General features: G+C 40.4%; 1 protein-coding gene across 5 annotated transcripts in view; it reads left to right on the top strand.

Moving 5' to 3' along the window:
• SLC25A13 (solute carrier family 25 member 13) overlaps positions 1–25,373 on the top strand; it is a 185,461-nt gene extending 160,088 nt beyond the window's left edge. For all 5 annotated transcript variants that reach the window (XM_043588929.1, XM_043588930.1, XM_043588932.1 and 2 more), the window contains 4 exons: positions 12,455–12,593; positions 23,342–23,500; positions 23,594–23,684; positions 24,202–25,373. In XM_043588929.1, the coding sequence (XP_043444864.1) occupies positions 12,455–12,593; positions 23,342–23,500; positions 23,594–23,684; positions 24,202–24,388 (576 nt within the window). In that variant the 3' untranslated portion in view covers positions 24,389–25,373. The remainder of the gene's footprint in view (positions 1–12,454; positions 12,594–23,341; positions 23,501–23,593; positions 23,685–24,201) is intronic.
• Positions 25,374–25,939: the final 566 nt, after the last annotated feature.

The following is a 25,939-nucleotide window of genomic DNA, read 5'->3' as shown; positions in this document are numbered from 1 at the left end:
TTTTTTAAAAATTTTTTTTAACGTTTTATTTATTTTTGAGACAGGGAGAGACAAAGCATGAACAGGGGAGGGTCAGAGAGAAGGAGACACAGAATCTGAAGCAGGCTCCTGGCTCTGAGCCGTCAGCACAGAGCCTGACGCGGGGCTTGAACTCACGGACCGCGAGATCATGACCTGAGCCGAAGTCGGCCGCTTAACCAACTGAGCCACCCAGGCGCCCCAAGGGGTGCATTTTAATAGATGATCAGGAAAGCCTCTCACATGAGATCTTATTAAGCAGAAACCAGAGGAAATGAGACACAAGTGTGCCCTACAGAAACCATGTCTTCCTAATGGAAAACCATCTAGCAGCTTCCTGTTACACCTAGAATAGAACCCCAGCTCCTTCCCTGTGGCCCTATCTTCTCCACCCTCCATTTTGTACCATCCTCTGCTAGCGACACTGGCTGCCTTTCTTTTATTCAGATATTCCAAGTTCTCTCCCTCTTGCTTTTCCCTCTGCCTAAACATTCTTCCTTTCACATCTTAGGTCAACAGACGCTTGCTCAGAAAGACAACCACATCACTTGCTGTCATGGTCTCCCTGGGTGTGTGTGTCTGCTCATCTAGAGTGTACTTTGATACCAGAGACCTACCTTGTATAACAGTTTCTGACACATATATAGACATTTGATAAATATTTGTTGAGCAAATGAGTGATAAACAAAAGCCAGGTGTTTCCAAGTTATAAACAAGGATATTAGAGCACAGATAGTGAGTGAATTACTTTGGCAAGTAATGACCAAACACTATGATGGTGGGACGTCAACTGTAAAGAAAGCAGCTAATTATATGAGAACTTGCTTTCTCCTTTTCAGAGGCATCCATTCCTTCACCCAGCAAGCTCTGCCCTGGGTGCCGGGGATACAAACATAAATAAGAAGTGCATGGTTTTATCAGAAGTTTACCATCTCGTGGGGTGGTCACACCAGTAAAAAGACCCTCGGAGTACAACATGTATGCAGTTGGGAAGGGCTGTCAGGGGTGTGCACAGGTTCTAAGGGAGGTGGGGCTAACTCCACAGCAAGGTCTGGAAGGCTTTCTGGAAGGGAGATAGCCTTAAGGGAGGAGTCATCGTTCACCAGTGGAAGCCAAAGACAAATGACATGGTCAGGTTTGGGTTTGAAGAAGGATAATTCAGTTTCAGTGTGGACAGTGCCATGTAGGAGGGCAAGACTGAAGGCTGGGTAGCCTTTTAGGGGGCTGTAAGCCAGGGATGGTGGGGAGAAGGGATGGCATTAATGTAAAGTGATACCGGTTAGAAATTCACAAGAGGATATCAAATACCTCAAGGGGCTGGGGTTTGTATCTAATATGGTGTGAACTTGAAATAATAATGGAAATCATATGATGTTGTCCATATTAAGCTTAAAGGTTGAATTAAGAGAAAACAAAAAAAAACTTTTTAAATCTTTCTGTTGCTGTGTTTCAGCTGCCATCATTTGTAAAAAGAGGATAGTAATAGAACCTACATATTCACAGGATTGTTGTCAGGATTTACTAAAATAATGCATTTAAAAGACATAGGCTAGGGGCGCCTGGGTGGCGCAGTCGGTTAAGCGTCCGACTTCAGCCAGGTCACGATCTCGCGGTCCGTGAGTTCGAGCCCCGCGTCAGGCTCTGGGCTGATGGCTCAGAGCCTGGAGCCTGTTTCCGATTCTGTGTCTCCCTCTCTCTCTGCCCCTCCCCCGTTCATGCTCTGTCTCTCTCTGTCCCAAAAATGAATAAACGTTAAAAAAAAAAAAAATTTAAAAAAAAAAAAAAAAAAGACATAGGCTAGAACTGAGCACATAGTTTGCATGATGTGTTAGTTATTATTAATTTTAAATTATAGCATGTCAACTAATAGATTCTTGCAGAGATATCTAGCTCCTTCCACTCTGCCCTAGTCCTAGGTAATTTTCCCTGCTGTGTGCTCAACAGCTATCTCTAGGTCATGCATTCTTCTTTGGACTTTAGAAAACCAAATAAAAGGAGACAACTTGAAAAATAATTATTTTTATAAAGCACTACTCAAAGGAATTGAGTGTGCTAAAGGGGACTAGAAAAGATTCTTAAAAATATTAGAAAATCGGGGTGCCTAGGTGGCTCAGTCAGTTAAGTGTCCAACTCTTGATTTTGACTTGGGTCATTTTCTCAGTTTGTGAGTTTGAGCCCTACATCAGGCTCTGCCCTGACAGTATGGAGCTTGCTTGGGATTCTCTCTCTCTCCCCCCCTCTCTCTTTGCTCCTCCCTTGCTCATGCTCTCTCTCTGAAAATAAATATACTTTTAAAAAAATATTAGAAAATGACTCTATTTTACACCCAAAACTAATATAACACTGTATGCTAACTGTATTGCAATTAAAATTTAGTACTTCATAAAGAAAAGAAAAAGTATTAGAAAATGATTAATTTTCTTATCATTTTTCCATTTGTTGACCAAATATTTGTTGAGGGCTAACTCTCTACTAGGAGCTGGAGTTACAAAGATGAATATGGTACCATTGCCTTCAAAATAACCAGTACTAAGGGAAGTGAGAGAATATAAACATGTAGCATCATAGTTCTTTAATAATTACTGTCATAGAGTTTGTTAAAAATTAATTTTGGTAGGCAAAATAGTTTTTAAAAGAAGAAAATTCAGATAGAAAAGAGTAAATAGCAATAAAATGTTGGCCTCCTAGTCCCACAGATAACCTATTTTTCCAGAGTCAAACATTTTTACCAAGGTCTCGTTTTATTCTTTTGTTGTGAGTTTCTTCTGTTTCTGTTTTTTTTGCCAAGTGCATGCAGGATTAGTTTGAACACAATACTTTTTTATTTTAATTAAACTTTTAGAATAAAATATGTGGTCTTTCATGTTTAAAAGTATTGAAAATTATGCTACTAGTCCATTGTTGATAGAGTGCTCTGAATATATTTTCTAGAAGTGATAGACACATTTCTGCTAATCTGTCCTTTCATTTATCTTGTTTCTAATTGTGACTAAATTATGCATTTAAAAGGTATCCAGTTTAAGAAATGTTTATTGACTGTAAAATTAAGGAGATAATATGCCATGTGACAGCCCACAAGTCCCATGTGGAGTATGATCATTTAGCAAACCAGTGTAAACTTTTTGGTAGGATTAGGTCTTTTGCCAAATAAAAGACTGGGTCTTAGCCTGATACATATAGAACTCTACTGTGATTCAGGTATGAAACCATATAGTAATCATACCTCAGCTGCAAGTTGTTTGAAGAATATATTAGCTGTTTCCATTTTCTGCTGCAACAGGGCAGTGTGCTTTTCATCGATGATGGTAATTACCTTTTCATTGTCACCTTTTATGGAAAAATCCTTTTGCTAAGTATTATACTGAGTACCTCATACCATTTGTTGGATCCAAATTCTTACGTCAGTAAAAATGTTACTCACATTTAATAAATGAGGGACTTGAGGTACAGAGATTTTACGAACTTGTACCGAATACCAGCTAGCTAAGTGGCAGAGTGATAAACTGAGCTCAGGTTTCTGACTCCAAAGCCTGTATTCTTGTTCCTACAGTGTCCTTCTGTTGGTGAGCAGTGGCAGAATTCAGATACAGATCCATATTTAAGATGGCACATGTTGGGGTGCCTGGGTGGCACAGTCGGTTAAGCGTCCGGCTTCAGTCAGGTCACGATCTCGCGGTCCATGAGTTCGAGCCCCGCGTCGGGCTCTGGGCTGATGGCCCGGAGCCTGGAGCCTGTTTCCGATTCTGTGTCTCCCTCTCTCTCTGCCCCTCGCCCGTTCATGCTCTGTCTCTCTCTGTCCCAAAAATAAATAAACGTTGAAAAAAAAAAATTTTATAAAAAAAAAAAAAAAGATGGCACATGTTGACTATGTTTTTTTTAATGTTTGTGTATTTTTGAGAGAGAGGGAGCGTGAGTGGGGCAGGAGCGCGGCGGTGGGGGAGGGGGACAGAATATTCAAAGTGGGCTCTGCACTGACAGCAGACAGCCCAATGCAGGGCTCTAACTCAAAAACTGTGAGATTATGACCTGAGCCGAAGTTGGACACTCAACTAACTGAGCTACCCAGGCATCCCATGACTTTTTTTTTTTTTTAGTAGAGTCTCCTTTTCTCTGAAAAGTCATTTTCTTCAAGAAGAGTGGCATGTAGGAGGATAGAACACGAAGAGAATACCCAGCTCAACTAGCTGATCAGCCATAATGATTGATGATGCAGAGAAGTGGCCTTCATTGAATGTGCTGAAGGATATTGGAATAAAGAGCTTTTTCCTTCTCTTTGGACTTTGAAATCTACATCAAGGAGAAAAAGTTAAAAAGGAATTATCAAGGGTATTGCCTGTGTAATACTGCAACATTTTGAAGGAAACTTGTTGAGGGAATGTGTCAAGAACAAGCCAGCTTGAGCATCTTCTCTTTAAGGTATTAAGTTCTCCCCATAGGGTTTCGAGCCATTGGCAGTTAGGATATTTGAACTGATAATCCCATTGAAAATAAATAAAAATGGGTAATATACTTTAATATATTTTGTTCAAGCCTTTTCAAATTCATGAGCTAGTGAGGAATATTCAAGCCAAAATTTAGGTGGGATAAGCAGAACCCTAAAGCTGGCTTTGGCTTTCAAGGCATTTGCCAAACACCTGAACTTGAGCATTAATTTTTGATGTCCCAAGGGACAACCAGGTACTGCCTAAAGTGCTAAGTCTAAAAGAAAGGGGTAGAAAAGGTGAGGCAAGCAAGACACTTAGGTCACAAAATGTAAGGAGGCACCTAGTCTCGGGTGCTGACCTTGTATTGAACATCTCTGGTACTGAGTGCCTCCTTCAAGTCTCTACATTAGGGACCAGTCTTGCCTTATCCAATTCCTGGTCCTGAAAAAGTTCATCTTCCATAAAGCTGGCCCTCAAAAGGTTATACTAACCTCAGTGTAAGGGCAAAGTAAAAATGCTCACTTTTACTATTCTGGGCTATAAGGAAACTTGCTTTGCTTTTGGAGGGAAAGAAAAGGGAGAGGGTTCCCTCCCCTAGAGGTAATTAGGAATTTTAACCTTGTCTCACATGGGTTTGAATGCTCAATTTATGTTTCTTGGGTGATATGAAAACTCTCAAGCTGGCAAAATCTTAAATTGATAGTATCCACAGGTATCTGACAGGAGCAAACACACATTTTCTCAAAAGGAGCCCACCTTCAACCCAGACCTCAAAGAATTTTCATAGATATTGTTGCAAGGAAACTGAACAGCTCATAGTCTAAAATCTGAAGTCACACAAGGCAACAAGGTCCTTTAAGAAAAGATAGCAAAAAACAACAGGCAGCATTTTAAACCTACTAAGTCTTAAAATTTCAAAATTATCAAAAATAAAATTAGTGTTTTTTATTTGTTTTAAAAAATTAAGAAGGGTGAAAATATTTATAATGATTAAAATTTAAAACTGAACATTTCAAAATTCTGGTTTTAACAACAGATTAAACACAGATGAAGAGAGAATTAGTGAATTGGAAGATTCTAGTTAGAACTTAGCAATGAGAGACAAAGGGAGATTGACATAGAGGAAAGTATGAGACGGTTTAATAGGTATAAAAGAAAACCAGAAGGAAAAGAGAGATGATGGCTAAAAATGCTCCACAACTATTAAAAGCTATCAATCCACAGATTCAAGAAGTACAACAAATAGCAAGTGGGACATTAAATAAAAATAATCTAGACTAAACATGTCAGCGTGAAGCTGCTGGATACCAAGTCTGAAGAGAAGCTCATAGATGGCCAGAGAAAAAAGCAAATCGCCTTCAAAGGAGAATGGTTGAACTGACAATTAACTTAAAAACAGGAACAGTGGAAGCCAGAAGACATAGGAATGGTGTTTTCCGTGTGTGAAAGAGAAAAACCTTTCAACCTAGAATTCTAGACCCTGTAAAAATGTCTTCTGGGAATAAGGATAAAATAAAGACATAGCAAAACTCAGAATGTATATAACCATCAGGCCCTTACTAAGGGAAATTCTAGAATACTGCAGGTAGAAGGAACTTGATCCAGATGACAGTTTTGAGATGCAGTAAGGAAGGAATGACAAAGTGGTAAATGTTTAGTCTAAGTAGAATTGTGTGAATTTAAATATATGTGTAATGGTAATTATAATGTGTCATGATTTTAAAGCTAGAATTAAAATACATGACCATAAGATGGGAGGGTTGCTTATAATGTAAGTTGTATAAAATGCATGTATTATACAGGAGGAAGTTAACAAAGACCATTAAGTGTGTATATTAAAATTTCCAGGGTATAAACTCTTAGAGTAGTAACAGATTGTGGAACTTGCAAATAGTAGGGAGATGTCAGGGGAAAGAAGGCAAGAAAGGAAAGAAAGAAAAATTGAAAAGGTGGATGTGTTTTATAGATTAGATTTATGAAGGTGACATGCTCAGAGACCAAAATTTCATGTCATAAAACTGTGCCACTAACTAGGTTTCCAGCCTGTCTCACTATGAGCATCATTGGTGGCAAAGCAGTGTGCAATAGACGAGTAGAGAACCAGAACCAACATAGGAGTGGCATTTCCTGCAAAAAACAAAACAAAAAAACAAACAAAAAAACCTTGAGTTGCCAAGATGCTTTGGTCAGAATTGCAGTGAAATTAAGGAGAAACCAATATCCTGAAAGTCCCTGGCCTAATGAAACTAAATAATAGGTTTTGATATTTTATATTCAAATTGAAGTAATTTCAGTGTCACTGATACCAAGTCTCCAGTTGTTGGCTGGTTCATTTGGTTATAACACCGGTGACACAATCACGTAACGGGTCTTGGCACCAGTGATATTTCCCATCAAGATACTGAAACTCACCCTGTTTAAATCCCAGGCACGTGGGCCTAACTCTCCCTTGACTGGGCAGGAGCAGTGCTGCCAGACTGTGTATACAAGGGTTAACTCACTTGGGAGAAACCAAGAGGCATGCTAAGGGATCAAGACATGACATGCTGCCCATTGTTTGTAGCTCCAGGATCAAAATATACAATTATACATGCCAAATAAATTCTAAACCTGTAAGGTAGAAAAGGAGGGGTGGCTCTTACTACAGGTGCCAGAAGCATTAAATAACCTCCGCAGACAAGGTGCACCACTGTTGTCTTGAATGCTGCAGGTCCCTCCGTCTGGCATTTTCCCCCATGCTAGACAATGTGCATTCACTGCAGGAGTCTCTGTTAAGCCTCTGTCTCCCAGACCTGCTGGCTCCTGGTGCCCGGCCCTGACACAGAGGTGCCTTTGTGAATGTAATTACCTTCCTCTGTATTAGAAATGTTCTGTTTAGAGCTGTAGTTGCAGGTACAGCTACAATAAGCAGGAATTAGCATGCAAAAAGACCTGCTGTGGCCCTGACTTCTTTATCAGCAATCATTCTTAAGGCTTGTTTTGTTCCTCAGATTGATTGGGTAGGTGTGATACCATCCAAGATGAAGAGCTTTAAAAGAAGAAAAAAAGATATTGGAGATAGCTAGCTAGCTGTGTGTGTGTGTGTGTGTGTGTGTGTGTGTGTGTGTGTGGCAGAGAGAGAGAGAAATCCTGTTGTATTCTATCTTTTGACAGTTTCATGCCTGACAGAGCTGCCAGAGTAAACTTGCGTGGATGATTCCAGCAACTTAAGAACTGATTAAACTCCCTTGGGCTTTCCACAGTGTCCATATCAAAAAAAGCATGAGAAGCAAAAGAAAGAATTCTGATGCCATGGTGATACTATGGCCAGTGTCTCTGAGCCTAACTGGCCTGTGTCAGTTTTAGACTCCTAACTGTAAGTTAAGTGAGACCAACCCTTGAAGAAGTTTTCCTAGACTTTAAGTAGAATGATGATGGAGAGGGTTTAGAATGGTACAAAATAGGAATGGAGCCAGAGTGGATAATTAAACTAGATCTGAGTTTTGATTCTAGTTTATTTATATATAGGTCTCCCCTGAGATGCCTTTTACTGTTCCTGTCTGTTACTTAAGAAGGCCCACTAAATTAAAAAATACAATAATTTTCCCTCTTTGGAGAAAGTGCTTTAATGAATAGTAAGAGATTAGATGATTGCTTATTGTATTTATGAATTTCCCCCCAAGTGACTCTACTGTGTGCACAAAGGAAATTTGGGGCTAACCAGAGTGTCTGAGGGCAGAGACGTCCAGAGAACCAGTGAGGAAGACCTAAGGCAGGCAAATGTGTAGATTTTCTTATAGGGCAAGAAGATTTAAAGATTTATTTTAGGTGGCACACACTTTGTAATTCATTAATTTTTTAATGGCCAAAGTAATGATTTTTGTGTTGCTGACGCAGGCTGTTGGACAGCATGGAATGTTGCCCTTTATTATAAAGTTGCCTGTTCAGAATGGCTGATCACTTAGTAAAAATTGTAAGTGGCACAAGTAGATTTCAAGTCAGACAGGTTTGTGTTGTGATGTAAGACTGGAGAATGGGTATTCACCGTGAAGTGAAGGATTTATCAAGGAATCTGGGAGAGAAACATTCTCCCTGTTGGAACTTTAAAAGCCTTTTCCACATCCTGCTTCCCTTTTCATTGCACTGGAGCCACAGGTCAGGTATTGCCTGAGGCAGCCTTACAAATTGGCACCTGCCTTTGTGTCTTAGACCTGAAGACAGTGGTGGGGAGAGGAGGCCAGGGAAATTTAAGAAGTCTTTTTCTCTAGCCTTTTGCAAAGTTAGCTCTCCTTGGGAATTGGACTTAGATGCCTGTGGTGTGAGAGAGGCCACGGGCACCTCCTGACCCTGGAGAGTGATTTGCTGCAGGGAGACGCCTGAGGTGCTGTGCTGTTGAAGGGTACAGTCTCCAGGAGAGGCAAGGAGACACAGCCTTCCTCGTCCCCCTCCCTCCTTACGATAGTACTGCAGGTGTTACCTCCTCAGGACTTGTGTGGTTATTCCCTCATTTATTCCTAAACCCCTGGCCCCGTAGGATAGCTTTCTTTCTTGGCTTTTCCTTCTCCCTTTTCTGAAATAATTAGAAACCTATGGCCTCTCTTCACGGTCTGACGTTCAGTCTCCAGCACGCATAGATTACTGGACCACATTGTCTGATTCCAGGTAGGAAAAATACGGCATCCTCCTGACCATTTTTCCTTTGGTGTTTCATAGTGCACCTCCACTCTTTCCTTAGATTTGTTCTTGTTTGTCTGTGTTTTGATCAGGATGTTTCTAATTTCAGATCATGTCTTCCCATGGCCTTCTGATCATATTGAAGACACATAACATTAGAGGGGCTAGCAGCTGTCTTCCTCTCCTTTTTTCAAATTTTAATATCCCAGTACAAAATTATCAACTAAGCGCTGTTGTATCCCCCTAAAATTATAGATCTTTATTTGAAAACTAAAAGCTTGGCTTTGGTTTCTAATATATTTTTCCAAGAAATTGAGTTTGTTTTCCCAGTAGGAGCCTGACAGCATATCCCAGAGCCTCTCGTTTCTCTTTTTCATTGTGTTTTCTTTTTTGTGTGAGTTGGCAAAGTCAAATCAGTGTCACCAGAAACATGCCCCAACTGACAGCCAAAGATTTTGCCGAGTGTTCTCTAGCCCCTGGTTCCTGACCCCAGGTTGCTTATTTTCTGAATTAGGCAACGCTGATATAGGCAAGATATAAGAGCATGAAGAAAACCCAAAACATCACGGAGAAAGTGCAGACAATGTGGAGCTGTGTGGAATTCACTGCCTGTCTACCTTCTGGTTAAAGAATGCTCAGTGGAAAGGGTGGTATTTGGGGGTTAAATGAATGAAGAGGTGATATTCAAGGTGTTGATGTTCCCAGCTTAGCATTCATCAAGGAAGTTGCATGGTGACAGGGGTACCTTGTTTGATCAGATGAGTGAGGCATTGAACAGCTTTATTTAAGAGGAACCAGGCTGACCAGAGAGAGGAAAATGGGAAAGTAAAGTCATTACAAAGCTTTGAGAAGAATGAGAATATGGGGCCTAATCCACAGGACTGCCAAGACCAAAGATGGTGGTAGAGTTTTGGAAACAACAAATAGAAAGGAAATTTGGGCAATATGGCTGAGTAATAAAAGAGATGTTAGACCATACCAGTCCTTCCCCACTCCAACCTCCCAAGAAAACCCCACAAAACCACATACCATGAATTTAAAGAGAAGAAATGGATAACTCAGAACCACAGAATGATGGTCTCAACCATGGAATGGTTATTAATGCTACTGATGAAGGAAAAGCTCCAAAACATGTACAGTTGCAGTGGTTATCTCTAGCTGGTGAAAATTAAGCAATTGTAATTTCTAATGCTTTTCTATATTGTCTGTGATGAGCAGTTAATATTTTATAATGAGGGGAGAAACATTTTGAAGGAAAAGTATTACCAGCAAAAAAATAGACTGAAGTTTGGCTCTAAAATGTGAATATTTGGGAGGTGAGGGTAAAAGTAAAAACTAATAGGTTTAGTAAAAAACACGATTTGTGGGAGGAAGAATTGTATCAGCTTATTAAAAATTACTCTAAAGAGATTGTTTAAAAAGTCAGCATTATGGCAGTGTTTCTTTCACTATATATGGAGAGCCAGATGTGAAGAAGATTTAACTGATCTTAATTTAAATTGGTTATTTGGCATCTAATTTGAATATCTCCCAAACACTGTCTGCATGGGAGTAAATGACTAGCACAACTCCTAGGAAGGTTTGGAGGCAAAATGAGGAAAAGGAAGTGAAAATAGTGAAACAAACAGGTGAAAGTGTTACCCTCACACAGTAATGATCACAGGGGAAGGACTGGATGCTGTGCATGGATATTGGCATTCTACTGTACTTTTCATCCTTGAAAAAGCTGGGGGAGGTGGAAAGATTGGAGAGTCCTATCCTGAGTTTTGGACTTTCTCTGGGCACTGCCTCCAAGGATCTCCCCTGAGGAAGCCAATAGTTTGGCCCTTAATAAATGTGCAGTTGATGGATTAATCATCCTGAGCATCACTTTGCATGTATAAAACCACTTTGTGGTTCTTCTTTTCAGTTAGGCATTTAACAGTTTTGGGGGTAGACAAGATACAAAAGTGTGGGTTGATTGGCAAGCAGTACATGATGTGGATTTGCCCTCCCCCTTTTTTTAAATATCTATATAGAAAGGACAAAGATATCTTAACACATTCATGGGTGAGTTGACTGGGAAGTAGCCAACACAACAGAATCCAGATTCCAAGCATTTGTTCTGGTTAGAAGGATGGACGAAGCTAGGATGAATTTAAATAGGGTGAAACAAAGTCCTAATTATGTTACTTATTTAAGGCAACTAATTAAGTTATAGTAGACCTAGGTTACTAGCAATTCGTATGAAAAAGACTATGGGTCTTATTACCCACAGTCGCAGTTTGAGTCAGGAGTGTTAATGATGGAGTCAGAAAGCAAAGGCTATAGTAACAGATCTGTAGTGTTAAGGAACCTTGACAGTGGAGCCTAGCATCAAGCAAAAATACCTGCGATCCAACATCACTAGACCTTACTAAATGTCACTGGGCTTGGCTAGTTCTGTTGAATCTGGATGGATTCATTATTTTCTTTGAAGAATCTCTCAGTTTAGTGGAAATTTTTAGGTATTAGAAATCTGTGAAAGAAATGGTATTAAATCATTAGGTGTTGAAAAGGGGTGACTTCCTTCCCATTTGGCCTGCCTAAAGTACAATATATGTCTTGTGGTTTTCATCAGAACACTACATTTCTAGGCACACATCAGTTCTCAAGGCCTCCCCATGCATTATTTTGACACTAGAAATTGTTTGAAGATTTTGCTCTAGTTGTTGATTGCTCTATACACAGCTCTTAAATGGTAGGAATTATTGTAAATATTTTAAGGCTTTAGAATAAGCATTTATCAATGTTTCATACCCTTGGGGAGAAGGGGCAAATATGTGAATAAATTAGGGGATCCACGAACCCCTTCAAAAGGTATATAATTTTTTATGTATGTGTAATTTTTTTCTGGGAAAGAGTCCAACACTTTCATCAGAGTCTTAAACAATATAAAGAACAAACCTCTTCCCTTGCCACCTATATAATTTGCTTCCTAGTATGTAAACAAAGGGGCCTCTTGGTTTTTGCTGTCCATCTTCTGAGTACAGACCCTCCTTGAGATGCCAGTGACTGACTTGCCATCGGTAGGGATTTAAAGAGATGTTGTGGGCAGAGTTCCAAAAGTGTTTTAATCAAAATCTAGCCATTGCAATAAACAAGAAGTGCCTCCCTCTTTCTCACACTGCACAATGAAATTTGTTTTATTTTTGAAAAACAAAATTCAGATTTGTTACTTGCAGAATTTGGGTTATTTTTTTTCTGTTCCCCTTTCAGTTTGTGAGTACAAATTTGGTCTTCTCCAGGAATATTTTGTCCTGAGGTAAGTTCCAGAAAAGCTTGATCTTCTCAATGGGATATGTGTTTCATGTGGTTTTTCTTCCTTTTCAAATGTACAGGGTGCCAAAGCATGCTTTCTGCGGGACATTCCTTTCTCGGCCATCTACTTCCCGTGCTATGCTCATGTGAAGGCTTCCTTTGCAAATGAAGATGGGCAGATTAGTCCCGGAAGCTTGCTCTTGGCTGGCGCCATAGCTGGTGAGTGGCCCTCACAGGGCTCTGTTCTCCCCCTCTCCCATGTCACTACCTTGGAATTTTTTGCCTATAGTTCTTGATTGGGCACATGTGAGGTAGGCTACAGATTGCTTTGAATGGCTACTGAAAAGAAAGGAGAAGAAATTAACCTTCTGGCAGAATAGATTAGGCAAACTTAATTTCTTGCCAGGAAAATTTGGTGCCAGATTAGGCAAGCTTAATTTCTTGCCAGGAAGGTCCAGAAAAATTTGGTGCATTTTTTGGCATTGTTGAATTCCAAGTTCCCTATAGTTTCATAATTCCACTTCACAGCATACCAGTGATGACTGTTTAGCTGAAAGTTTTTACAAATTTGAATCATTGTGCTTTAAAGTGTCTAACTGAAATGGTACATAAATGCTTGTCCAGAATCTAGATAAAAGTGACGTAGTACTGACTACTGACTCCTCATCGCTGTGTTACAGGAACAGGGTGTGTGTGTGTGTGTTCATTGAATCCCAGAGGGAAATGACTCTCCTTGTTTTTAGTGCTACAGTGACTGTGTCAATAGAAAAAAAAAAAAAGATGATGAGGGGGAAGGTTGTCCTCTACAACCCAATGTAAATTCCCAGAGGAAATTTGATTATAGCCACAGCAGGAATCAGTTGGATCTTTGATGCCCCTGGTTCAGAGATCCTAAAGGCTGGAACAATCCGGATTCGCTCTCCAGGTGGTAGCAAACATTTAATGAGTTAACAAACCCTAAGGCAGTCCTGGGATGGCTGGGTCCAAACATTTTTGATACAGGTGTTGTTCTCCAGAGAGCTGTTGACTTGAGTCTCAGGAGAACAAGCCCCTGATCTGAGAAGTTGTTTGCTGTTTTGTGGACCTGCCTGTAACCTGGGGAGCCCCTAAGGCAGGAACCCATGGAGCTTTTCTTTAATTCTTAGTTAATCCCTTTTCTTTCAAAGGCAGTGATGTTGGTAAATGAGGCAAGGTTGCCCTTTCCTGGCTGCTCAGGAACCCTTGTTGTACAAGGCCACTCTACCTCTATCAAGAAAAAAATAATGATTTCGAGACTGTAATATAGAATTCCCAGTTTTAATACCAACTTAGCCATTGGTTGACTGTGCCCTGTTGTACGTCACTTACATGTGTATACATAATATTTTCTGAACCAAAAGGTTATAATGCAGTGCATTTTGTACATTGTACAATATAAATAACTTATTTGAAATAAGGTAGGACCTACTGGGGAGAACTGCTACACCTGTTGGTAGTGTGCTGCTTGGGCAAATTACCTAACCTACCCCAAGCCTCGGTGTCCTTGGCTGTGAATGGAGATGATAAGTGTACTGACTACAGAGTGTGCCTGTGAGATACAAGTGGGAACACCCATGTGAGGGACTTAGCATAGTGCCTTGCATATAGTAAATACTCAATAAACGTTGGTCAGTATTACATCAAAATCAAGAGAATCTGTCTGTAAATTATTCCAGGTATCGGTTGTAAAATCAGAGGATATGTATTAGAGCTCAAGATCAAATTCTAGGCCTCTCTCCAAAATACAACAGAAATAGTGCCTGTACTCTTCTCTTGAAGGCAGATAGCCACCCAGAAGGGATTTTATCTTTGGGTAGGAATTTCCTAGGTAATCCATGCTACCAGAGCTGTAGAAATTACTAGCAGGTGTTTTTGGGTTTTTTTGTTGATGTTGTCATTTTCTCTTTGGAGGTTTATTTTCTTCCTTCAGTTTTTTTTTTCTTTGTTTTTTTTTTTTTTTAATGATTAGGAAAATAATATTGCTAAATTGTAAAACACTTGGAAAGTGTGGAAAGTAACCGAAAGGGTAAATAACAAAATACTATCTGTTACTCCACGACTCTAAGATAATCCCTATTTAACATTTCTGCTAATTTGTTCCCCCTTGCATCATTTTTAACCATGCATAGTTTTGGGGGTTTTTTAATTTTATTTTTTATTTTTTAAAATTTACATCCAAATTAGTTAGCATATAGTGCAACAATGATTTCAGGAGTGGATTCCTTAGTGCCCCTTACCCATTTAGCCCATCCCCCCCTCCCACAAGCCCTCCCATAACCCTCAGTTTGTTCTCCATATTTATGAGTCTCTTCTGTTTTGTCCCCCTCCCTGTTTTGTATTATTTTTGTTTCCCTTCCCTTATGTTCACCTGTTTTGTCTCTTAAAGTCCTCATGTGAGTGAAGTCATAGGATTTTTGTCTTTCTCTGACTAATTTTGCTTAGCATAATACCCTCCAGTTTCATCCATGTGGTTGCAAATGGCAAGATTTCATTCTTTTTGATTGCCAAGTAATACCCCATTGTGTATATATGCCATGTCTTCTTTATCCATTCATCCATCGATGGACATTTGGGCTCTTTCCATATTTTGGCTTTTGTTTATAGTGCTGCTATAAACATGGGGGTGCATGTGTCCCTTCGAAACAGCACACCTGTATCCCACGGATAAATACCTAGTAGTGCAATTACTGGGTCGTAGGGTAGTTCTATTTTTACTTTTTTGAGGAACCTCCATACTGCTTTTCAAAGTGGCTGCACCAGCTTGCATTCCCACCAACAATGCAAAAGAGATCCTCTTTCTCTGCATCCTCGCCAACATCTGTTTTTGCCTGAGTTGTTCATGTTAGCCATTCTGACAGCTGTAAGGTGGTATCTGACCATGCATAGTTTTAACTATGATCACACTGTGGATATGTGGTTTTCACTTAATTTCATAGCTGAAGCATTGTTAGCCATCACAGCACAATGGTTAATGGCATGTGCTGTGAGGCCAGACTGGGCAGATTCCAATTCTAGTTTCCCCACTTGGAACTGTGTGACCTGCAGTTGTGTAACCCCTCTCTTCTTGTTTCCCATCTACACATGGGTAAAAAACGGTCTTAGTCTCATAAAGTTATTTTGAGGTCAGTAGGTACACATTAATAAATGGAAAGATCCAAGAAAGTACCTGGCACATAAGTATTTTTAAATGTTCAATAATAACATTATATGTTTTAAAACTTTGTAAACATAGTTTTTAACTGTCGTATAGTTACCTAACCCTCAATCTTAGATTTTTAAATTTTTTCAAAAAAAATTTAAATGTATTATATTGTAAAAAATATCTTTGTGCTTAAAGGCTTTTCCCCTACTCTGGGACATTTTTTCCTTGGAGATATAGACTCTCTAAAGTGAGTTTGCTGGTAAAAAGCATGACTGTTTTTAATGCATTACTACATTATTCTTGGAAGTTGGAACTGGTTTATGTCCCCATGCTGCCTTGTTAGCGGTGCAGCTGTCCCAGCATCTTTCAGAGCTGTTGTTCAGATACCTTCTCTGTTCCTTATCTATTGCTGCATAACAGATTACCCCAGCACTGACCAGCTGGAAACAGCAAACACTGATCATCTCACAGTTTCTGTGGACTGGGAGCAGCTTATCTGAGTGCCTCTAGCTCAAGGTCTGGTGTGAGGTTGCAGTCAAGATGTCAGCCAGAGGCTAGGCTGAAGTTGGAGGATTCACCTTCAGGGTGGCTCAGTCACATGGCCATTGGCAAGAGGCCTCAGTTCCTTGCCACATGGTCTCACTGTAGGTCACCTTGGATGTTCTTGTGACAAGGTGACTGACTCCCCTTCCCCCGCCCCCCCCCCCCCCAGGAGCCAGCTCAGAGAGGGATGAAGGGAAAGGGGAGACCAGGGTGGGGAGAGAAGACAGGGGAAGAGAGCAAAGCCCCAGCTGCCATGTCTTTTGTGACCAAACCTTGGAAGTCACACTCCTTTACTTCCACACAATCCTATTGGTTACACCCATCAGCTCTGTGTAATGTACAAGGAGACTGAACAGAGGCTGAGGTGTAAATGCAGGAGGTGAAGGTCATTTGAGTCATTTGGGAGCTGAGTGCAACACTTTCATTATTATCCATCTGGTTCCCTATAGGATGGAAAAATACAAGACAGACTGTCATCCGTTTTTTTTTTTCTTCAAAGAACATATTAGCCTCAAAGCTTGGTGGGCTTGCATATTGCACAAATCTGTATAAACCATATAAGGAGAACTAAACCACTTTCTTAATAACATCTATCAAAAGCCAGGGGCAAATAACTACTATTCTCATTGAAATTAGGGATAAGACAAGGATGTCTCTATCATCCTTGTTTTTCAGGCTTATTTTGGAGGTTCCAGCCAATGTAGTAAAATAGGAAAAAGAAGTAAGAGGCATAAATATTATCAAAGAAGAAATGAAATCAGCATTATTTGCACATGATTGTTTAGCTTCAAATCCAAACAAAAAATGCCTAAAAATGCATCTGAATTAATAAGTAATGTATTTTGTTGTAAGATGAACATAAAAATCTGTATCTAGTGATAAGCAGTTTACTGATGTCATGGAAGGAAGCAGGACAACCAGCTGCTGAGTGTAGATCCTTGCTGGCATGCTCGGCGGCCAGATCACAGAATTCAGTGTGGAGAAGGGCAAAAACACTTCTGTTTACACATGTGTGGTGCCCAGTGCAACATCATCATTAAGGGTAGTGAACACAAAAATGCACACTTGTGTGGGCTGGTGTATGGAAGATGGGTCAGGCCCCCGCATTCCCTTTGGGGATGCTAATGAGAACAAAGGCATTTCCTAGGTAGAAGACGTACTGGTGGAGGATGCGCAGAATCCCCGGAAGTATGTCTGTCCGAGGGTCAGGGTGATCTTTGTCATTAGGAGAAGGGAGAAACGCTTATCTCAAAATAAGCACAAATAGCAATTTGACCACTGACTTTTTTATTGTAACACAAAAATGTCTTACTACTATTTTTATGTGTATTCTTATATAAAATATCTCCTACCAGAATACATATATTTTTTGTTGAATAATTGTATTATAAATAAGATGGATCTGGGATTAAATTAATATGATCATGCTTTCTATGTTTTGATAGTAATTTCAGTATTTAGTAAGTACTGTCTTTTTCTAAAAATTTTATTTGACCTGAAGTTAGATTGTTTTAGTAGTATTTTAACAGAGGTGGTTTTTGATATCTCAAAACCTGGAGAATATTGATTTTTTTTTTCAGATATATGTATATGATTGTAAACTGGGAATATCTTTACTTATTTTTTAGAGAAAGCATGCATGCAGGGGAGGGACGGAGGGAGAGGGAGAGAGAGAATCTTAAGCTGGGCTCAGTCTCAGGACCATGAGATCATGACCTGAGCTTAAATCAAGAGTCAGACACATAGCTGACTGAGCCACCCAGGCACCCCAGAACATCTTTAAACACTGAGAACATCTCCATTATTTCACAGGATAGAGTAAGCCTAACCAATATTTGAATTTATGTTCATTGGCCAGCATGCCTCTGTGTGTTAGAAGGTGGGAGCCAAAGCAGAGAGCCTGAAATTAAGAAACTAAGTTTTAATTCCCTGCAGTGAACATGTTGCTTTTTGATTATTGAAGGGCATTTCGATATGGCTTACAGATATCAAATAAAAGATATCTAGTATTTCTCAAATTTTAGAGCTTCATCATTGGAGGTGATCTTAATTGACAGTGATGAGATAAAGGATAAATCAAATTTAGATTAAGTTGTAACTCAGGAGTATCTTTAAAAGCTATTCAATACACAGTTAATGGAAGTGCTGTATGTGTGTGATTGGATGGTTTTGCAAACGTATTAAAAGAATGAAGTTAGGAGAGAAGTACTATTGACATAAATTTGTTAGTTATGTGGACATAAAGGTTAAAATAACTTAAGCAATTCTTAGATCCTTAAAAAAAAGTAATAGGAGAGATTGAATCAAAGTAATAGACTGAGTATATTCATCTGTCTCTCCTTTCAACCCAAATACCTTAAAATGTCGGGAAATACATTTTTTAAAACTCATATTGGCACTAGAAAATATTAGCACCAGCCCTCGGAAGGCAGGAAACAGAAGCATATTGACTCAGAAACTGGACTGGAGGGTGCCACAACCCAGAACACAGGCAGGAAAAACTGCTCTTAAGGTAAGAGCAGAACCAAAGAATTTTAACCAGTGAGTGAACAATAGAATACCAGGAGTGGGGGAGGGCGTGAGGTAAATCTTTAACGGGAGTGAAAGAGCCGCATTCCTGGCAGGAAGGTGGGGCTCAGTCCTCCCTACTCCTTTTTTGTACCTACTCCTTTTTTGTACGTAGCTTTGGGCAACAATTGAATCCAGGCTGAAAGCCCCTGGCTTTTCTCTTAAGAAAGGCACCGATTGCCTGGAGAAGGCTGAGTGTAAGGAACTGAAAAAATGCCGGGTAAGGCTTAAGGTTCCAGACCTTCACCACAGATGGAATGAGTGCATGCCTGCATGCATGCATGAATGAATGAACCAACGAACACACGCACGAACGCAGCTCTTCGCAACAGGAGCATAAGATAATATCTTCGACTCCCAGAGTGAAGCACTCCACGTTTCAGCAGCTTGGAAGGTCCCAACCCTGCTAGGCCACCTCCCCAACCCCTGTCCCCAGTTAACAGGAGTCCCTCGTTTCACGAAGCCCATTGCTGGCCCCCAACCCCCTCCCCCCATTTGGGAGAGAAACCTGCCGGTGAAACTGACCTAGGTGGTGGTAGAAGCCAGCACTAAGGTAATCAGTCTGTTCTTTGAACTTGAATGTATCAATAGACAGCCAGAGGTCCCCAGACAAGGAGCAAGAAGAGAAACAAACCGAGGAATTCCAGGAAAGGCAGGCAATTCAGAGAAAAGGGGACTTTTAAGAACTATACTTAGGATCTGCAGAGAGATTTGAGAGGAACATTCTTAAGGAAGCTTTCTTGAAAATTAGTAAAAGAATTGCCAAAATTAAAAATCCATGCATCATCTGAATGATAGAATGGGTATGCTCAAAGTCCAAATTAGACATCTGGAAAATGAAGCCGTGGAAAAACAGAAACAAGAACCACAATATGGAGCGAAAATATAGAGATAAGAAAAGGAGAAAATGTGTTAGAGACATGTAGGATTAGTCCAGGAGGTCTAACTTCTATTTCATAGGAGCTCCCTAGAGAGAAGTAATATAAAAGGAGGACAGAAAACAAATCAGTAATAAAAGCTCACTTCTCATGTTTTCATCTGCAGTCCTAGCCCTTTCAATTTAAAATGCCAAGGAAGGGATGTCTGGAACCTCGATGGCATTCCCAGACACACCAGCATTCAGGAGGGGGGCAGGTCTCAAGTTCATTTCTCCCATAACTCAAAGTTTACGCCTCACAGATATCTCTAAAGCAAAATGAAAAGTGAATTTAAGGAAGAAAAAACTATGGGATATTTGAAACAGAGCAAATAAAAGTTAAACCTGAGAGTGATTTCAGTAACTGGTGACTTTGATAATATGTATTTTTATATAAGAAGGGCTTGCTGGCAAAGGGTGCAAATGTACATTTATTGTACATATTGTAAATAGTGTACTATGTGATAAATGTACGTAATATTTAAATTGGGTAAGGGTAGAGATCAAAAGGGGAACAATTAGAAACAGAAAATAAAAACCACAATATTGGATAGCAGAAATAAGTCTAATAACCACAATTATAACCACAATTGAATGTATTCAGTGCCCCTAGTAAAAAACAAATGCCTATTCTAGACGAGTTGTGAAAGGAAATCTAGTCATCTGAAGTTTGAGAAAACAGTGACATAGAGCAACTGAAAGAGAACGGGTTGAAAATATGTATTAGGCAAATACCAACAATAAGCAAGTTTAGCAATATTCATGTCAGACTGAATGGAATTCAGGGTTTAAAAATAGCACTTAGAAGCACAGAGGCTTATTTTGCACTTATAAAAAATAAAATTCACTAAGCAGATAGTGTCTGCCTAAATAGAGACATAAATTGAGACAAGCTGCAATGGACCAGAAATTGGGTCTATTCGGAACCAGCAGGAAAGTTGCAAAGGGGTGGGGGAGGGAGAGCACAGCATGTTAAAACATTTGATGGGCGTTCAGGCAGCATCCAAGCAGTATTCCTTGGCTTAAGGATGAGGAGAGATTGCTTGCCACATGTTCATTGGTTAGGAGATAGATCTCAGTCTTGTGCAAGTCAAGCATTTATGGGTAATTAGGGTTCTCAAGTTCTGTTCTTCTGAGGGAGCATGCCTGAGAATCTCCTACTCTCATATCCTCTGGTTCTATTTTAAACTAAAATCCTTTCATGGTATATTGCCATCAACCCCTATGTAGTATCAACGTAATATTGTTTTATAAAACCTCAGCTTAAGGGTATGATAAGAACATGATATATTCCCATTCCGAATCTTGACACTTTCCTTAGAAGCTGATCCATCAAATAGATACTATATATAAGGACGAGGAGGCAATTTGTGAATCCCTTCACCTTGATCCAAAATAAACAGATATTAAGTTCGTATCCCATAAACAGAGAAGCACAGTCTTTACAAATACTAATGGGATATTTATGAAAATTGAGGCTGCCTTGCCCCAAAGTTGTATTTTGCTGGTTGTGCTTTCTTTTTATTATAAATGAACTTCTACTCTCTAGGCGCTGGGCCCCCTTTAAAGCGTTGTAATTTTTTATTGGCTAAAGAACACCCCCAGTTGTTCTTGTCACAGAGGTAGTAGGTAGGTCTCATCATCTGTGTCATTACTGAAGCATCCATCAGGCTGCTGTTGAGGAGCCTAGACGAAGCCTCTCTGTTTCCTAGCCTCCACTTGCTCCCCCGTGTTTGGGAGTAGAGAAACCGAGACCTCTTGGTTAGTGTTGTCTTAGCCTTTTGGAAGCCAGGAGAGACCAGGCAAATTTACTCAGAGTCTTTGCCAACCCTGGCCACCAAAATCAACAGATTTCTGGTGGCCAAGCTCTTTCTGGTAGATACTGCTTTCCTGGCCTTGCTTCAGAGCAACATAAGGCTGTTCTCCAGGTTAGTTTCCCTAGTCTTCTATCAGAAATCCCCATCCACAGTAACTCCCAGGCCCTCCCAGCTGTCAGCCTGGGAGAGGTGAGGGTGAGTGGGATACGATGAGAGTCCCGGGCAGCTGCCGTATTTCCAGCCCCCAGCTCTCTCTCTCTCTGTCTCTGTCACACACACACACACCACCACCACCACCACCACCACCAATCGGTCTTGCCAGATGAACTTGCTAAGCGTCTTACACACGTTTCTTTTGGCATATTTATTTCATAATCGGGATCTTTCCTCTCTGCCCCCCAGTACTTACTTCTCTCTTTTTTCAAAACAAGGAGCTATTTATGAAAACTAACCGAAGGAGACTTTTTACCGATGTTATATATGTCCCCTGTCACTCTGACATCCCTGCCCACTGTTGCAAGGAGGATTTTACTGCATGTTGAAAGCAGACAGCCTTGCTAACCTCTTTCTAAACCAGGAAGTAAAACGTAATGGGTGGTGTGAACACAGTGGGTTTCTGAGCATTTTTCCTGTTTCCTTCCATTATGTTGGAGGATAAATTCCTGGCTCAAAGTTAAAATAATTCCTCCAAGTTAATAGGAAATTCAGTATGACTTATCCAGTGAAGCATTGGATATAAAGTGAGCTTTTTCACATGCAACAAATGTGATTAATTTTAGAAAAAACAGTTACTTACGTTGGGAGTTTGTGAGGTGGTCCGTGAAGATGGAGGAAGAGCTGTACCTTTAGTAGGATAAATACAGACGTGTGCTGTGCAGAGCTCCCCAGGCGCGTGCACACACACACGCACACGCACACACACACACACACGCTGTAACCTTAAAGCTGTCTGTTAGAAGGATGAGATGTACTTGTGAGCCAGACCACGTTGGTTTGGACAGAAATTCTTACAGAATTATTAAGCCTTAAAAAAAGCAAAGGAGATTTATGCATCTGCATTTGACCAATTTGGTTTGGAATAGGTTCATAATGGAAAAGTAATAAAACCATAAGAGACAGTGTCTTCTGAGTACAGTCTCGCTTTTAAAAAATCTAAACATGGGCTGCCCCATTTTGGATAAAATGACTGTAGAAAAATTTCCCACTGGTAATTTTGGGAGGGTTTTGTTGCTGTTGTTGTTCCTTTTTCATTGATTATTAGCCAGTATAAATTTTCAGCTTTCTGTCAAATATTTTTTCTGGAGATGTCAGTTTTAGGAAAAAGGAATCCTGAAGTGTTATCTATGGGAGTCTCCACCTCTGATCACCACCCCCCTTCCTCCCCCTGCACACACACACACACACACACACACACACACACACACACACACAGCTTGCTTAGCCCTCAGCCCTCACTGAAGTCTTTTTCTGGTGTAACTGGAGAGGTTAGGCTTTGGTGGGTAAAGGGTGGTTGAACATGTGCACGAAGGCACCTCCCGTGACTGCCAGCAGCCACAGAAAAGCGTGAAGAGGAAACACATAACAAACTTCACCTCTGAAAATCGGACCTAATAACTTTGCAAGTGACTGATTTAGATGGGAAAGTAAAAAAAAAAAAAAAAAAACAGCCTTTCTCCATTTGTTCTCAACCACTTGAAGTAGTGTTACTGACAAATCATTCCTTAAAAGTATTAATAAATATGAAGCTCCCAAAGTGGTTTGGGGCAGGGAGGTGAGGAGAGTCTTAAGGAGCCTCCATCACTGCAGACAGGACAGTCCTGGCCCTGCTTCCCAGAGGACAGCAGAAGAGGCATTTGATTTCATCAGACTCTTAACTTTCTTTCCACGACCAGCAGTTCAAAGCACAGTGATTTTTATATAGTGAGAATGTGACCAGACTGTGATGGTGGTGCCTTTCCTGCAGGTATGCCGGCGGCATCTTTAGTGACCCCTGCTGATGTTATCAAGACGCGATTACAGGTGGCCGCCAGGGCTGGCCAAACCACTTACAGCGGGGTGATGGACTGCTTTAGGAAGATACTGCGGGAAGAAGGCCCAAAAGCTCTGTGGAAAGGAGCTGGTGGTATGGAAATAATTTGTTCTTAACTAAACTTTTGATATCAGGTAAATTTTTGAAAAATCTAATTGTATCTATTATTTCCCCATTTTTTTAAAGCTCGTGTGTTTCGATCCTCACCCCAGTTTGGTGTAACTTTGCTGACGTATGAATTGCTGCAGCGATGGTTCTACATTGATTTTGGAGGCGTGTAAGTATCCCGCTAGATCTGCAGCTAAGTTTCAGCTCTTCCAGTGCCCTGTCATTATTAAGATGGGTGCATTAATCTAATTCCTAAGAATGAAGTAGAAAGGACGTAGGAAAGGGGCTCCTGGATGGCTCAGTCGGTCGGTTAAGTGTCCGACTTCGGCTCAGGTCACGATCTCACGGTTCGTGAGTTCGTGCCCCCCGTCAGGCTCGCTGCTGTCATCGCAGAGCCTGCTTTGGATCCTCTGTCTCCCTCTCTCTGTGCCTCCCCAGCACCTCCTCTGTCTCTCTCTCCCGCTCTCAAAGATAAATAAACATTTAAAAAAAAAAAGAAAGAAAGAAAAGATGTTGGAAAATACTGAAATCATGTAACCAAACACATTTCAAAGGGGAACGTACAACCAACTAGAACTCCACAATTTCTTTATATGAGGCAGATTTTAACAACTTTTAAATGTCATTTTTACCAAGATAAGAATGATACAAAACTCAGGTTCTCACCCTGTTTTCTCTCCTTTTAGGAAACCCGTAGGATCGGAACCGGTTCCTAAATCCAGGATCGTACTACCCGCTCCCAATCCTGATCACGTTGGAGGCTACAGACTGGCCGTTGCAACGTTTGCAGGGATCGAAAACAAATTTGGACTGTACCTACCTCTCTTCAAGCCATCCACATCTGCGGCACAGGTCACCGGTGGAGGCCTGTAGTGGGAGCGGCCCCAGGGTGCGGCTGCAGCTCTGTCCACTGTGGTAGAGAACACCTCACCTCCGATGGAAACAGTGTTTGCCTCCTTTCATTTCCATCTCTTGTTTAAATTCGAGTCTTTTATAAGGTGAAATCATTCATTTTCTGTGTGCTTTCTTAACCAGAGCGTTGTGAAATTACTCCTAATTATTCTTTGGGCCTCTGCTCACACATCTCTGTTTATAGCTGACATTTACTGGGATTTGGTCAACACTAACATGATTTGGGGAGAAGGAGCAAGTCTGAATAGAAACTAGTGCTGCTCTCCTCAGATTAGGATTATAGTCCCAAAGAGACTACTGAATGGCGATCATGGTGCTCAGAGCAAAGTGCTTCATGCATGTTTAAGCTGGTAGGAAGCTGGGTACATATTTATCACAATAAAAAAAACACTGGAAGAAATGAAAACAAAATTATCAGAAATAGCCAGCCTTGGCTTCAGATTTTAAACATGTACGAATTCTGTTCATGGATTATATTATGAAGATTTTATGTGAAACCATTTTTTTTTTTTTTTGGTGTCATGAAAACCACATTGAAGATATCATACTCTGTTAGTAGTACCAAGACTTATCAGGCAGATGTCTTTGTAGTCAGGGAAGTCCTTTTGGTATTTTATTCTATAGACAGAGAAACTATGAGACGCAGCACCTCTCCTGGATGTGCTGATTTGGGGCAAGTTCTCATATGATGCAGTGTGATGATCACTGCCTATTTCAGGAAACATTGCAGGGAAGGGCACATCCCTCATACTCGTATCTACTTTACTGCCCCCATCCCCTGCCCCCAGCAGTCGACACCTGTTTGCTTTCAAAATCCCACTTGTCTTGAATCATGTGTAAGACAAATATATTCTAATACACGTTTTTATTTAATTTGTGGTGCCTTGCATCATGGTCAGAAGGCTCAAGCGTTTGTGAAGGAGGAAATAAACTATTTTTAAAGCTATTGAATTGTTTGCTCTTGTGTATGTCACGTTGGTGAATGACTAATAATTGTCACTATTGGACTCTATATGTTTCATTTTCAGGGTGGTTTTATTCATATTGGCGTGGATATATCCTCCTGGCCCTTCAAGGTAATGTGTAGCCTGATTTCCACTGTGCCGACGTTCAGAGTGAGTAAAAGAAACGACATTTAACCCTCGATAAGCAAGGAACCCAGCTGACACTTTTTCTCCAGTCATCCCCGGTGCTTTGGGCCAGTTTCTTACCATGAGAATCAATATAAATTTTCATTTTATAATATTAATTGGAAGTTTCACTGGAAATTGGGCATGAAAACTGGCATGAAATGACAATTGCATTTTCTAACCTTTCTGACTCTTCCTCATATGAAAACCAGATATCACTGTATCTGACATTGGGTGTTATCTGGCCAACCCTATCATTTGGAGAATGAAGCTAGTCTTGAACAGAATCTAGGGCTTTCAGACTACTGAGTGACCTAAGAGCAGTCACTTTGAACTTTCTGAGACTCCCAAACTTCCCTCCATGAGTCAGTCTCAGTCTTTA

This window comes from Prionailurus bengalensis, chromosome A2 (assembly GCF_016509475.1).
Source record: "Prionailurus bengalensis isolate Pbe53 chromosome A2, Fcat_Pben_1.1_paternal_pri, whole genome shotgun sequence".
Lineage (NCBI taxonomy): Eukaryota > Metazoa > Chordata > Mammalia > Carnivora > Felidae > Prionailurus > Prionailurus bengalensis.
Note: the sequence above shows the minus strand (reverse complement) of the source record. Positions and strands in the feature narration are given on the sequence as shown.